We start from the raw sequence: 16,362 nt of genomic DNA on the forward strand, positions 1-16,362 counted from the left end.
TGCAATTAATTAGCTGGTGCAACCACAGAGAAATCCCATCATTTTTAAGTGCATTCTTCTCACAAAAGGAAGCAATTTAAGTTCACGAAACTGCCCTTCTCAAAAAAAAAAAAAAATTTAAAATGATTTAATTCCCATTCTTATTTTTACTATAGTTTCTAAAAATATATATTAGGACAAGAAAAATACAAATATATTTTAAGCAATAGATTTTTCTTTTGATCAGTAAATTCTTTAGATTCATTTCTACAAACCTCAAGCATCATTACCCCATTTTAAACAGTATAATTGCTAATTTATTTTAGCCTAAAAATAGTTGATGGTCTTAATTGAGTATTGAAACCAAACCTACGCAAATATATATATGTAAGAAAACTATTTATATTGGTTCCCTTTTAAGGGTTTTAGTTAATATGTATATTGTTTTATATAATTTTATAAAAAAGCAATAGAGAATGATAAACGGAAAAAAAAAGCCAAAATGCTGTCTTTTTTTAATGCATTTAAATGCATCGTACAGAAAAATCATCCCTGAGTTGAACATGAAAGCATACTACTCGTTATCTAATTTTATAAATTTTAAATTTTCAAGGTTTTTGAGAAATCTTATTTTACAATTACATGTGAACCGGTAGTTGGACAGCTTTACATATACGGTTATGTACGCTGTCTTCCTCCAATCGCCATTTTATTCTTTCTCTGTCAAAATGTGTTAGCAGATTTAATCAATATGGATACATAAATGTTTTCTCTAAGAAATATCTTAATAGTACAATGTTTATCAATGATTTGCAAATGCAAAGCAGACCAAAAATAAATAAAAAGATGAAACTTTTCTTCTCCACCCTAACCCTTTTAGTGATTGAGAGGAGAGGAGAGGAGGGTGCAAACCCGTTTCAAGAAACTCTGCTGTTTTGCTCTTTTATGCACAGTGTGGTGTGCCACGGCAAACACCCAGTCCCCAAGTATGTGCCTCGACAACCCTCCTGACCACTCCAAAACGAAGTGAAGTGAGGTAAATCCAGCCGGCATAACCGGTTGAAAACCCCCCTCATGCTCACTTCCAAACTGACTCGCATGGAGAGAGGACGAGTTCCTCAAACCTTCTTTACCATTATCTAAATTCTTTACAATGTAAGTTTTCATTATATGTTTTTGTTGTACATTAAATTTTTCCTTAACTTAAACTTTTTATTCTTCATTTATTTTTGCAATTAATTTTTAATGACGCAATTTAAATATATATATAGCATGTTATTCTTAGCTTTAAAGCACACACGTGCTATAATTGGTAGACCCGGACTTAAACTTTAAGTTGATTCTTTATTTAATCGGACCTTTCCTAGCAATATAATGAATTTAAATCTATTAGCAATATGTTTATTTTAATTTTATTCCTATTCTTTTTTATGTTCAAAATTTTGTATGTTATACTGTTTGTGTCTGATTCTGTGGTAGTACTGTGCGCGTTTTTTTTATCTCGTGGATTAGTGTTTATATAGCGTAGAGAATGCTTTAAAATTAATTTATAAATATTTGACCTTAATTCTATTTATTGTTTTGATTTTTTTTTTGGTCAAAAAATGCCGGAAAACGAACAGCCAGGAGACGTGGTGAATGAAGGAGCTTTAGTTAGCATTCAACCTTCTCAAATTTCTCGCGTAGCAATTAAACCACCTCCGTTTTGGAAAAACAATCCAGTGTTATGGTTTGCACAGTTGGAATCGCAATTTTCAATTTCTCAAATTTCTACCGACGCTACCAAATTTCATCACGTTGTAGCGGCCATTGAATCTGATATACTTATCTCTGTTCAGGATTTAGTTTTAAACCCTCCTGCTGCAAACAAATATACAGCTTTAAAAAATCGCTTAATTAGTATTTTTTCAGAGAGTGAAGCTTCTAAAATTAGAACACTTTTGCAAGGACTAGAGTTAGGTGATCAACGTCCCTTCTATTTGTTAGCTCGAATGCGAGAACTAGCAGGATCTCATCTTAGCGAAAACATTCTTAAACCGCTGTGGTTAGCCAGATTGCCTCAAAATATAAAAGCTATTCTTGCTGCGTCAAACGAAAATTTAACTCAGTTAGCTGCAACGGCTGATAAGATTATTGAACTCTAGCCCTATCCAAATAAATTCTGCCGAATCAGTTGTAACTAGCGCTAATCCTACACTTTATGATCAAATTTCTGAACTTACTAAACAAATTAATGAACTAAAAGCTAGTTTTCAGGAAGCTCAGCAAAATAGACAAGGACGTGAGCGAACTAATACCTATCGGGGTAATAGAAATCATAGTAGGTCCCGTTCTAGACAAAATTATTACCGTGAACCACAGAATAGCATGTGTTTTTATCACACTAACTTTGGAGATAGAGCTAGAAAATGCAAACCCCCATGTACTTTTCAAAATTCGGGAAACCAACAGGGCAGCCACTCCAGGCCATGAGTGGCGAACGCCATATTGATCGCATTTATTTGGCCGATCCCTCTACGAAGTTAAAATTTTTGATAGACACAGGCGCATATGTTTCAGTCATTCCGAAATTTTGTTCAAAAGCTAATTATCCAGAAACTTTGGTGCTATATGCAGCAAATGGTCCTAAAATCCAAACATATGGTACTAAATTAATAAATCTTAGTTTAAATTTACGCAGGAAATTTTCTTGGAACTTTATTATAGCCGATGTAACTCAGGCAATCATTGGAGTTGATTTTTTTTAAATCATTTTAATTTATTGGTTGATGTTCGTAACAACTGTTTAATTGATAAATTAACTAATTTAAAATCAACTGGTTTCCCCTCAAACAAATCAACTCAAGTTATAGAAATTACTCCAGTTCTAAATAACTCACCTTTACAGCAAATTTCAAATGAATTTCCATCGTTGACAAACCCTTCAATAGTAAATAAACTAAACTTCGAATCTCTGGTTTATCACCATATTGAGACTCTCGGACAACCCGTTTATGCCGAACCCAGAAGACTCTCACCCGATATTCTTGAGGCAGCAAAGAAAGAATTTGAGTATTTGTTAGAACAGGGAATTATTCGCCCATCAAAAAGCCCCTGGGCTAGTCCGCTTCACATGGTAAAGAAAGCAAATGGTGATTGGAGGCCATGTGGGGATTATCGTCGTGTTAATGCAATAACCGTCCCTGACCAATATCCCGTTCCACATATCCAAGATTGTACGCAACAATTCGAGGGCATGACGATATTTTCAACTCTAGATTTAACCCGAGCGTACCACCAAATTCCTGTTTTTCCTGGGGATATTCCAAAAACAGCGGTTACAACGCCATTTGGCCTCTTTGAATATGTATATATGCCTTTTGGCTTGAGAAACGCTGGTCAAACTTTTCAAAGGTATATACATCAAGTTTTGTCAGGGTTTAATTTTTGTATCCCATATTTTGACGATTTGTTTAAAGCATTGAAAAATGCAGATGAACACAGAGAACATTTAAGACAAATTTTCACAAGACTTGAAGAACACGGGTTGAAACTTAACCCTTCAAAATGTGTTCTCGGTAAACCGCAAGTTTCATTTTTAGGGTGCTTAATTACACCATCGGGCGTTAAGCCTTTACCCGAAAAAGTAAGAACGATAACTGATTACCCCCAACCAAATAATATTGCGGAGCTTCGCAGATTTTTAGCAATGATTAATTTTTATCGACGATTTTTACCAAATGCAGCTCAAACCCAAACCCCATTACACGATTTTTTGAAAAACTCCAAGAAAAATTATAAAACTTTGATCCCTTGGAACGATGTCGCAGTGGAAGCATTTAATAAATGTAAACTTAACTTAGCCAATTCTGCTACTTTGTCATATTTTTCTCCTAATCATAATTTATCAATAATGGTGGATGTATCTGATTCAGCCATAGGTTCTGTGTTACAATCTCACACACCATCTGGCATTCGCCCAATAGCATTCCATTCCCGTAAATTAACTGCAACCGAAAAAAACTACAGCACTTATGATAGGGAGTTATTAGCCATTTAATGTACAATAAAACATTTCAGATATATTTTAGAAGCCCGACAGTTTATTATATTTACAGATCATCGCCCTTTAATCTTCGCCTTCAATAAAAAATCCGAATCTTGTTCTCCACGCCAACTTCGGCAGTTAGACTTTATCGCACAGTTCAGCTCAGATATCAGACACATTTCCGGTTCGAATAACACTGTTGCAGGTGCTCTTTCTAGAATAAACGTAATTAACCTTTCCACAACTGACTTAAAAAACTTAGCCGATTGTCAAAAGACTGATGAGGAACTAAAAATTTTAATCCCTTCTAATAATAATTCAATAGATTTAAAACCTTTCAAAATGGGAAATAATATTGAAATCTACTGCGATGTCAGTAAGGAAAAAGTTCGTCCTTATATACCCAAGGAACTTCGCCATGAAGTATTCTGCTAATTGCACAACTTGTCGCACCCTGGTATACGCGCTACCAAGCGTCTAGTGCAAGATCGATTCATATGGCCGTCCATGTTGAAAGACGTAACAGAATGGACTCGTTCCTACCTATCTTGCCAACGAAATAAGGTCCAAAGACACACTGTAAGTCCATTACAGCCTTTCAACCTACCTTCTGAGAGATTCCAGCACGTGCATATTGACTTAGTTGGACCCCTTCCACCCTCTGATGGCTTTAACTATTTGCTGACGTGTGTTGATCGCTGCACTAGGTGGCCGGAGGCCATCCCTCTCAGTGACGTCTCAGCGGAAACAGTATCCAAGGCCTTCGTCGCTCATTGGGCTTCGTCGCTCATTCCTGCCATCTTGACTACAGACCAAGGCCGACAATTTCAATCCCACCTCTTCTCCTGCCTGAAGTCTATGTTTGGAATACAGCGAATCCGCACAACCCCCTACCATCCTTCTTCAAACGGTATGGTTGAACGGTTCCACCGTTCTCTGAAACAAGCTCTTCGATGCCACAACACTAAATGGACTGAATCTTTACCAGTAGTTTTACTAGGATTGCGAACTTGCTTCAAGGAGGATCTCAATGCATCTTGTGTTGAGATGGTCTATGGACAAACTGTTGTCTTACCTGGAGAGTTCTTTGAACCGCCTTCCGATGCTCCAAGTGATCCTTCAACTTATCTTTCAAAACTAAGAGAAACCTTCAGAACTCTAAAACCTACTCCTGCGTCCTGCCATTCAAAATCATCATGCTTCGTACATCCAGCTTTAGAAACGTGCTCCCATGTGTTCGTAAGAATCGATACCTTGAAACCTGCACTGTCATCACCTTATGATGGACCTTTTGAAGTTGTCCATGGAACTAAAAAACATTTCACGATTAAGAAAAATGGGACGGAAGCCACCATAAGCATTGACCGTCTCAAACCAGCTTTTCTTTTAAACACAGACTCAACAGATCCCGTACTAGAGGAAAGAGTTTCAACGCCAGCAGTTTCAACTCCACAAGTTCAATGTGAGCAGGGTGACTCTTTACCTGTTACGACTCGCTCTGGAAGAAAAGTCAGGTTTAATCTTCGATACTTATAATTACTCTTAAATCACTTTATAGACTTTTATAGACTGTTTCGTACCTTTGGTACTAAGGGGGGAGTACTGTGGTGTGTCTCGGCAAACACCCAGTCCCCAAGTATGTGCCTCGACAACCCTCCTGACCACTCCAAAATGAACTGAAGTGAGGTAAATCCAGCCGGCATTACCGGTTGAAAACCCCCCTCATGCTCACTTCCAAACTGACTCGCATGGAGAGAGGACGAGTTCCTCAAACCTTCTTTACCATTACCTAAATTCTTTACAATGTAAGTTTTCATTATATGTTTTTGTTGTACATTAAATTTTTCCTTAATTCAAACTTTTTATTCTTCATTTATTTTTGTAATTAATTTTTAATGACTCAATTTAAATATATATATAGCATGTTATTCTTATCTTTAAAGCACACACGTGCTATACACAGGAATTGCACCTTAGTTTGGGAAACTGGTTTACATTACGTCTATGGAAACTAGACTTCTTACTCATGTATATTCTCTGACAAAGCCGTCGAGAAGTAAAGAAAGAATACAGACATATTTTGTTTACGTTATTTTCGTTTTCAAACATTTAGTCGAAGAAATATATACCAGAAAAAAATCAACATTTATCCAATTTTTAAAATTAAATTTTTTACATAAAAGTTAGTTTTTTCTTTTGGAAAGAAAATTCATGAAACGTATATCTACACCGCAATTTTCTGCCTCTATTAGGTAAAGCAGACAAATTAGAAATTTTATTTCCAATTTGTCTACTCTGACGGAAGCTCATCAATTAAGCATGGCACTTTCAATTATATAAAAACGATGTCTTTTTTATTTAATTGGCGTTTACAATACACTTAATTTATTTAGTTCTTTTTAATGCCATGCACGTGTAGCCTTAAAATTCAATTTACCAAGAGTTTGTGAAAGAAAGACCATTAATGAAAAATCTCGAGCTTAATGGTTTATTATGAGCTTTTAAATGGAAATTTGCAGTAATTGATATATCTCCACTTTATTAGTTTTGGTTTTCTAATAAGTAAATTGATATATAAAAGTGTTTTTACTCATACATTTTGAATAATTGAATACTAAATTAAGTATTTTTTAATTGGTAATAGTACAATTTAATAAAATGGAAGTTTTTCTAAATCGCATGAGAAATAGCCTAAGCAAAATTTGCGGTCAAAAAAATTTATATGGTGTATTTTGTTATTGTGTATTACAGGTGTTGGAATATACTGCTATATGGTTTTAATTTGTTGCATTATTGTTACACTAATTTAGCAATAGTGCAGACCAATAGATAGTACATGTTCTTCATCAAGATGGTCCTACCCCTAACGTTTAAAATGATTTGAAATTATAGCCCTTTCATAGGCAGTGGGATAAAAGCTAAACCACTTATCTTAAATTAAATTAGGTCGTGTTTTACATGAAATTTGATTAATTTATCTAAAATTAGGTTAAGTGTTTTATTAGTCTTAGTCAGAATCTTCTATGTAAATAATGAAAAAGGCATAAAATGCCAACAGGAAGAAAAGCCACGTGCTCGTGTGTATGAATAGTGTTTATCAATCTTTTTTCTTTTTTTTTTCCTTTTTTTTTCTTTTTTTCTTTTTTTTGAATTTTTGATGGTCATTTTTAAGTTTAGACTCATTAAAGTAAGAAAAATTAAAGAATTTATTAATTTTAATGATTTCGGAAAGTAGGAGTAAGAAAAAAATGTCTCTAAGTATGAGATGTCACCAAATTTGCTATTTTTATTTAATTTTAATAATTATTTTTACATATTCAAGTTGTCTGTCCATTTAAGTTTTAAGGAAAGTTTTAACCCTCTGAGCGCTAGTCTCGGCTTTCTATTCTAGGAACTTTTAGGTGCAGGCTTTTCTGTATTAAAAACCGGTTTCTCCACGTTATTGATAAAAAAAGCTGGTGCATAGCAGGAAAAGTTCTGTTCAACAATTTTTCCCAGGGCCTTAACGCCTGAAGAGTCCAGATAAATATATATATATATATATATATATATATATATATATATATATATATATATATATATATATATATATATATATATATATATATATATATATATATATATATATATATATATATATATATATGCCAGTCTATATGCATGTCTATTTCATCGTGTAAGAATATTGCACATTGCAGAAGCATTTTGATAACGAAATGCACAATTAAATGATTTTCCAGTCGAATAATGGTTATCATTGTGATTAGTTTATCTTGCTAACAGGTAGTGCCATGCATCACATTTTTTCTACATCTCCTTCTCAAACATTTTATGAGCATAAAGCAATGAAAAACATATATAGTATTTTTTTAAATTAAGTTGGTAGAGTCGCACTAGCTTAGGGGATAGAGCGCTGATCGGTTCGAATCCCTCGTCGATGGCTGGTCGATGAGAATTTTGCTTCAAGTCTCGACCGACGACAATGCTGACATAAAATATTCTCAGTATTAGATGGATCATAGGTCATCGGGTTAACCACGAAAGGTGTTCATGTTTATCTTCTCCGTTTAACGCATTTGCGGGCTAGTTCTATATATATATATATATATATATATATATATATATATATATATATATATATATATATACATAAAAAAAACACGATTGATAGTTTTTCCTAATAATTGATCCAAGAGGTTCCTTATCTTCTGTGTTTGGTTCTAATTTACAAAGCTACGGAGTTGAGCATCGATACTCGTAAACACAGAAATGAGTGGGCTGTTTAAGGCTAGTAAAAAGTTAATTTAAAGTGGTGATTTTAATTGGTTATTATGTATATTACTGTATAACTAACTAACTCAGTGGCGCGACAGCCCATTAAGGGGGCCAAGGCCGATTGTGCCCATCTCAGTTTTCTTGACCTTGGGCTCTGGGGTGCAGGAGCATATGTTCCGGTCAGGTGGTCAGCCGAACGCGGAACCCCCAGTGTTAGTTCCCAATCATGCTTGGTACTCATTTTATCGACCCACTGAAGGGATGAAAGGCTGAGTCGGCCTTGCCCGGCCCAAGGATCGAACCAAGGACCTGTGGCACGACAGCGCGAAGCGCTACCGCTCAGCCACCGGGCGTCATATTACTGTATATTATGATTAAAATGATAATTTTAAAAGTGCATTATCCTATATCGTAATTATCGTACAAATTGGTAACTACTATTTATATAAATTATAGGTTGTAATAATCCTTTTACTCCGTATATGTAAAGCTCAAATATGAGTTAATGCAAAAAGATAGATAAAATCAAGGAATGGTTTAAGGAAGACAGTAAGAGAATGCACATCCGATCAGGCTTACAAAACTTATCAAGAAATGCATGACGTAACAACGGCCAGAGATTGTAAGATCCGGAAGTAGGCCGAAATCAATCACACACCTGTTAGTGACTTTCTTGCTTTCGTGGGCAGTGAAAGAAGCTGAAATAAATCAAAGACAAAATGAATCTTTTGGTTGCCAAGCAACACTTACAAGATGAATAGTTACTAACACAGAAAATTATACAATATACTGTACCCGGATATGTTCTAATACACACGTTAACTATCAGGTTGCTCACTAGCTGACTATACCCTATACCATTGTGATTATTTTTCATAATATTTTGTACAAATGATTCTGAATACATTATACAAATGAGAAATATTTAGAAATTGCTGAGTTAAGGCAGAAAGAAAATATAACAAAAATAATTGTAATTTATTTTTGTAATGTAATATCATTTAAAAACAATCAGAACAATCATTTACAGCAATATTTTATTTAAAATAGTTTAAAGAAACTGCCATGATTGAAAACAGATATTTACGTGATTTACAATTCAAAATGTGTCAGTAAGTTAAGTATGGTAGTAATTGTAAACTAACTCTAATGACACTATAGTTGTAGTTCAGATGTATATAGTTTATAGATATAGTAATAGTTTAGTAACTCGTCACCATCTTCAAACATTACCAGTCAATTTTGTTTGATTAATGTTGTGTCTAAAATTTTTCAATACTTTCGATTTTCTGCTCTTGGTTTTAATTTCACATTTGCTGTTTTTCTAATTTATTAGACCACCATGTTTGTAACCGTTTTCATGGTTGTAAGATGTTCCAGAAACAATAGTATGAGATGTTACAAACCCAGTTATTGTCGCATTTTTTAACTATATTGTCACAACTGTTGCCAATTTTGGTGTTTAAAACTTTGAAAAGATAAAATGTTTTGTTTTTTGCTTTATTTAGTTACTCTCCTTTGGTCCTTTCTCCTATTACTTCTTCTAAATATCTTACTATGTGCATCTTTTAAGCTTTTGTATGGATCTAACAGAGCATGTTCAAGAATACACATTGATTAAAAAAAATTTCCTAAAGCAGAGATATAAATTTTTCATTATTGTGATGCTATTTTAGTCAAAATATGTCCAACCGATTTTGATTATTTTGTTTATTTCATGCATGATATTATATAGTGTTGATTCTTACTCTGAATAAACCCTTGTTGATACATATTTTTTTACTTTTACCGTTTTGATTTTAATTCCTTTTTTTTGCGGTATTTTGTTAAGCACTGTAATTTGTAATTGGCTAAAAGATTATATCACTGTGGATCTTTAAAACTCATCATCTCTAAGCTAAAAAATGCTAAAAAGCTGAAGAATGCTTCCAAGAGCGTTCATGTACTGTTTTTTTGCCTTAAATTAAAAAAAATTTCAAAATGTTATTAAAATATTTATATCTATGCAGAATATTAAATTATGTAAAAAATCATTCACTCCTATCCAGAACTTAAGACATGGGTTCCAATTTTTAAAAGCGTTGTAAAACATATGAATTTATTTTTTTTCAATAATATTTAGCGGTATTGGTCCTCGTTAAACTGTGCTACAGTAAAGTGCTCGACTTCGCGTGCAGGTCGTTGGCCTTCCGAAGCGGGGGTGCCATCCACTCTGCAGAGGATCAAAATTATGATGGCATGTCTTCGGATCATCCTCAGGGATGTTTCCCAGACCGTCGCCCATAGGTGATAGCTGCACAAATCATAGCCCATTGTGCAGCTCTAGTACGACGTAAATGAACTACAGCAACAATAATATTTAACTGAAGAATGTTTATATATATATATATATATATATATATATATAAATATTTTTGCTTATTTTATGAGTTCTATATACTTGCAGCTTATGCGCAGTTAATAAAACTTATTGATTTTCTTCGTTTTTCTCTGCTATATATATATATATATATATATATATATATATATATATATATATATATATATATATATATATATATATATATATATATATATATATATAGCAGAGAAAAACGAAGAAAATCAATAAGTTTTATTAACTGCGCATAAGCTGCAAGTATATAGAACTCATAAAATAAACAAAAATATTAAAACATTGAGAAAATATGGAAAATAATTTAAAAAAAAGAAAGGACAAAAGAAGAAATATATTTAAATATATATATTATATATATATATCGTTCGATTCATTTTTGTGTTAGAAATCTCTTTAGAAACAGAACACAGAAATGCTTGGTCAACAAACATAAAATTAGGAGACCAACATTATCATACCAGGTAATTAGGCATTTAGTGGTAATGAGGCCGCAGCACAGTGATAATGACGAAACGGAGAAGGAACACGCACATCATGCTCACTTAAGAGATTAATATTTGATTCATCTTATTTAACAAGCAAAAAATAAACATTTGAGGACTAAATTTGAAATGAATTCATTTATTGTTAATATTAAGTCTAATTTTCAAAACGAATCTGACAGCATATAAAAACGCAATGTTAGCTCAAAAATTAAAAAATAAAAATGCACTTTCGAAATTGAAAAATGTACTTTAAAATATTAAGCTGAAAGAATGAAAACGGTATGGTACTCCAATTGGTGTTGATGTCTCAAAAGTTTAATTTCTGAAAATGATAGTATCATTTTTACTCGATAGCTGTCATTCTATCTAATGCAGTGCCAAGAGAAAAGTTTCACAATACAAGGAAAACTTTAATGGGCCTCTCTGTGACTATGTTCTCGACAATGTCGACAGAGTCAAACCTGAAATCAATACATGGCCCTCATCATCGTCTTCGATAGTTGAGGATTGGAGGAAATCAGGATTTTTACTCCCTGTTGTTTTTCTTTTCTTCTCAAGAGTTTCTGGAGGGGAAAGAAAGCAAAAAACAACTGCGGCTCTATTAGGACAAAAACTAACTCCTTCCAATGGATGGTGAAAGAAAATGAAGCGAAAAGAAAATTGAATGGAGCGTTCACAACAGCAGAAAAGAATATTGCCTTTGATGATTCGCTTACACAGAAATACATTTTTAAGAAAATTTGCTTCTTTTTTTATGCATTTTATTTTCATACTTGTGTTATTCTTAGCATGTAAAATTGAGTTTATCTTCGGAATTAAATATGTCAGTTTGAATTGTCAGAATAAATGTGTGCATTACGTAATATCCCTGAAGAAATGCAATAAAAGGAATGTGCCTTTTCGTACATTTAACAAAATTCGAAATTTGAAGGAATATATGAAATAATAAATGCGCAATTGCCAGCTATTGTAAATTTTATTGAGTATTGTTTATTTACGGATAATTTAACCTTATCTATAAAATGATGTCAAGAAATATAAATTTATAGTAAACTTTTATAGTTTGGAAACAGTTTAGGTTAAAAGTGCTGACGCCTTAGTTTGGATAGTTGTTTCAAAAATGCACGCCTTTTAAATTAAATAATCATAATTTAGAATTTCCTCCTAGACAATACTATAATCCTACATTTTTCAAATCGAAAATGAAGCTTTAGGACTAAAGAAACCACCAGATGGGGCAGATTTAAATCTTTTATTTTATATGTGAGAAATAATAAATCTATTCCTACGTAACACGAAATACAAAAAGTTTATCTGCTCGTGGAATAATTGAATTTTTATTGTATTTTCGTGCACTGTTAGAAATGTATAAGAAAAAATGGTTAAATAACAATTTATATAATTGTTAATTTACCATATTCAAACAAAACCGCCAAATAACCATAAATAAGATGGTATTCAAATGCATAGTTGTGAGAAAAACCGTTCTTCAACTGTTTTCGCAAAATACGGTTGAACAAGCAGAATTTTATCGCACCAACTAAGCCGATCTAATGAAGCAACTTACAGCTGCGTACATGTTATAGCCGATAAGGCTTATTTGTCACTCTCATGATCGACAGAAGGGTAATTCGAGCCCCAGCGTTGACACCACAATATTTCCTCCTTTCCCTTTAATACATGAAGAGTTTCCGGTGTCCAGCACTCCCTAATTTGAGACACTGGACTATTAGAATACGAAACTCTCACTCACTCATAGATAGGACTGGGCTATAAATCGATGTATCGAGACATATCGATTTAACGCATATATCGGCAAGACGATACAGAGACTTTCATTCAAGGCGATGCATCAGAAATCTGATTTAAGCCGTTGAGTAAAGACAACGAGCGCAAAACGATATAGCGATATAAGACACGCAAGGATATAAGAAAACGATATAGCGATATAAGACTCTTCTCTTACGTTCCGATGTCGACTCGCGCTGTGGAAAACGATGTTCGTTTCGTTATGTTGAAATGGCCTTGATTGGTGAGCTGTAGAATCAGAGTTTTGAGAACACATATCGTTATATCGCATGTTCCTTTTTGCACCTCAAAGCTTTTTTTTTTCTTTGTCGCGACTTTTCTTGTAGATTATTTTCAGTGAGACTAACTTCGTGATCGCCGATGTTACCTTGTTCTGAAGGCAATCTATTATTGAAAAGAATATATAAAGAAGAGTTTCTTCATTAATTAGATAAGTTTTTTTTTAAAAAAACTTCTTTTTATTCGTAAATGTGAAAATTATCGGCAATCTAATTTAGGCGCCCATAAAGAATTGAATTTGTTAGGTTATTTTTTTTACTTTCTTTTAATTTATTAAAAACTTTTTGGATAAAACTTCTAATAATTTAATGAGTTTTTATTACTGATTTTATATTTATAAGTCTTGGTGCTTTTATTTTTAGAAATAAAGTTAAAACAAAATTTATTTTTGTCATTTGGATTTGGACATAAGTCAATCAACTTTGTTTATACAAAAAAATTTGAAAGGTTTACGTATTTTATTCATTTTTTTAAATCATTTAGCACTTCGTTTTATTAGAGAGTATAATAATTTTTTTTCAAAAATATTCTTTTCTTATTATTTGTTAATTAGCTAAATATATTATCGAATTTCAATTTTTTTTTTATTTTTAAGAAATTAAATCTTACTTTGTTTTTTGTTCATAATTCGGTCATAATTTAATTTAATTATTTATCTGAAATGATAAGGTCCCGCAGTGGACTGATCGTTAAGACACGGCTCCCTGCAGATCACCGAAGTCAAGCATCACAGGCTGCGGTCAGTGTGCGGATGTGTGACCACTTGGATCAGTCTGCGTAGGGACAGGGGGTGTGCGGTATTGGTCCTCGTTAAACTGTTCTACCGTAAAGTGCTCGACTTCGCGTGCAGGTCGTCGAGCTACCGAAGCGGGGGTGCCATATCCCATCTGCAGAGGATCAAAATTGTGTTGGCATGTTTTCGGATCATCCTCAGGGATGTTTCCCAGACCGTCGCCAATAGCTCATTGTGCAGCTCTAGTGTGACTTAAATGAACTATAATAGAACTGTAATAACTGAAATGATAATAATAAAAAATAGTGTTTTAAAAGCGTTTTTTTTCTAAAATTTATTTAGCACTTTGTATTAAATATACAAATAACTTTTAACGTTTCATTTAGAAATTGAACATTACGATCAAACTTAATAATTATGTAATTATTTATGCATAATTGTACAAGAAGATATTAATTTGTAAAAAACGCTTTAAAAAAAGTTTTTAACACTTTGTTTTACGCTTATTATGAATTTCTAAACAAACATTTCAATAAACATTTTAAGTAAGATTTGTACATTGTAGTCAATTTATTTAATATCTTTCTTAAGCAAAACATATATATCTTCTAATTTATAAATTGATTTAAATCAATCTGAGTATGAAGTTTTGATAGAAATCTGACTTTCTGTGCTTTACAAGTAAATAAAATTCAAAAATACTATATCGCGATACATCGCTATATCGCGATGCAAAACTGACGATGCATCACGATATATCATTTCTAATATCGCCCAGTCCTACTCATAGATGACTGCACCATAAATCTGCTGAGCACAAAAAGTCTAGTATTTCCAATCTCTTGCGATAGGTGAAACAACTAGATAAACTAATTAAATCACATTCCACGGTTCATTTGATAAAACACAATTAAACCACAACCTAACTGTAATGCATTACCTAATGAGAAGCTTAGATTCAATATATGCTTAAATTTCTTTTGTGATTTTGAAACTATGCTAGTTTTATATTGTTAAAAAAAACATAGTTTTGTGCTCATGCTTTTTTAACCATACTTGTTGTAAACGGTTTCTAAACAAAATGCTGCATGCATTCTACTAGTGTAACTTTTTATAAACCTAATCATCATAAAACATTACCATGAGATAAAGAATTACTACCATTACTATTGAAAATAAATCGTCAAATCATTACCAAAGCACTTCGATAAAAATTACTGAACTTTTTGGTGTTTTCTATAGAGCCAGAAACACGAAAAATTTTACCATATTCTGGTAATTTTCACTATTTTTTTCTCAATGTATTAACTAAAAAATAAAATTATTATTAGGTATTCTTATTAACAGCTTCCCGTTATGTAATTTTAAATTTATTACGTTTAACTACTAATTGGTCGTTTAATTTCAGTATTATTCAATAATATTTTTCGAAATAAAAAAAATATTTTATTGAATAAAAAAAATAATATATAAAAAAAATATTTTATTGTACTTTAGTTATTTCCATGGAGATGTTTTTTTTTTATTATTTGACACAGACTCTTGCTTCGTTATGTTTAATTATATCATTTAAACATCATTTAAAGCATTATATTATAACATCATATAAAAAAGCATTCTCTTAAAGGGGGAATTTATCAGAAAATAATTTTTTCTAATATGCTTATTTTTTTATCGATATCGTCTAAATTGCTTAACTTGAAAATTTTAATGTATATTAAACCATTTTCATTCAAATTGGCTGCAATTTAATTAAACTTAGGTTTTATTTCTCTTTTAAATACTATGTTTAGTAAAAAGTGTTGCATTCTGCGATTTTTTTTATATAACTAATTAGAAAGATGCCGGAGAGCTATATTTTTAGAAACATCTATTAAAATGATTTCTAGTATATTGCACCATATTTAAAGTTTATACAACTGAAATACTGCTTAATTTTAAATGCTTAACCAAGTAAAATTTATGTGTAATTAAGGCAGCCGCAATTTACATCGCCATACACAACTGGTCGTCAACTCATGTTTGAGGTCTCTTTTTCTAAAATCATTCATTATTCAACACTGTTATGCAGCTACTGTCCAAGACTTCGGTAAATCATTTCAAGTTTTAGAAAATTTTTAATAATTCAGTTAAAAGCCCTTCGTTCCAAATATTAAAGAAAAATATCTTTTTAATTTCTAAATCTCTTGCAACGTCTGGAACTCAAATGATACCCCCGCCCGTTTTTTCTTATCTCCCTTCTTTGTTTTCTTATCTAATTTGATTTCTTTTCATTTTCTTCATTAAAAAAAAACTATAGCATGTCTATGCATTATTTGAGCTTTTTCCGCGCCATTTGACTTTATCCATATATAGCTGAAAGTTAACCATTTCTTTT

At 32.3% G+C, this 16,362-nt stretch overlaps 2 protein-coding genes across 5 annotated transcripts in view; both read left to right on the forward strand.

The window, feature by feature from the left end:
* LOC107440096 (SCY1-like protein bma) overlaps positions 1-16,362 on the forward strand; it is a 691,298-nt gene that overhangs the window by 246,825 nt on the left and 428,111 nt on the right. The window lies entirely within an intron of this gene.
* On the forward strand, positions 1,584-2,123 carry LOC139427087 (uncharacterized). Its single transcript, XM_071187719.2, has one exon. The coding sequence runs from the start codon at positions 1,584-1,586 to the stop codon at positions 2,121-2,123; it is 540 nt and encodes a 179-aa protein (XP_071043820.2).

Source organism: Parasteatoda tepidariorum, chromosome 11, assembly GCF_982258835.1.
Source record: "Parasteatoda tepidariorum strain Cologne lab strain chromosome 11, Ptep-v5.0, whole genome shotgun sequence".
NCBI lineage: Eukaryota > Metazoa > Arthropoda > Arachnida > Araneae > Theridiidae > Parasteatoda > Parasteatoda tepidariorum.

Bases quoted from the DNA above. Each gene is read 5' to 3' on its own strand.
- LOC139427087 (XM_071187719.2), top strand. From the start codon at position 1,584: ATGCCGGAAAACGAACAGCCAGGAGACGTGGTGAATGAAGGAGCTTTA.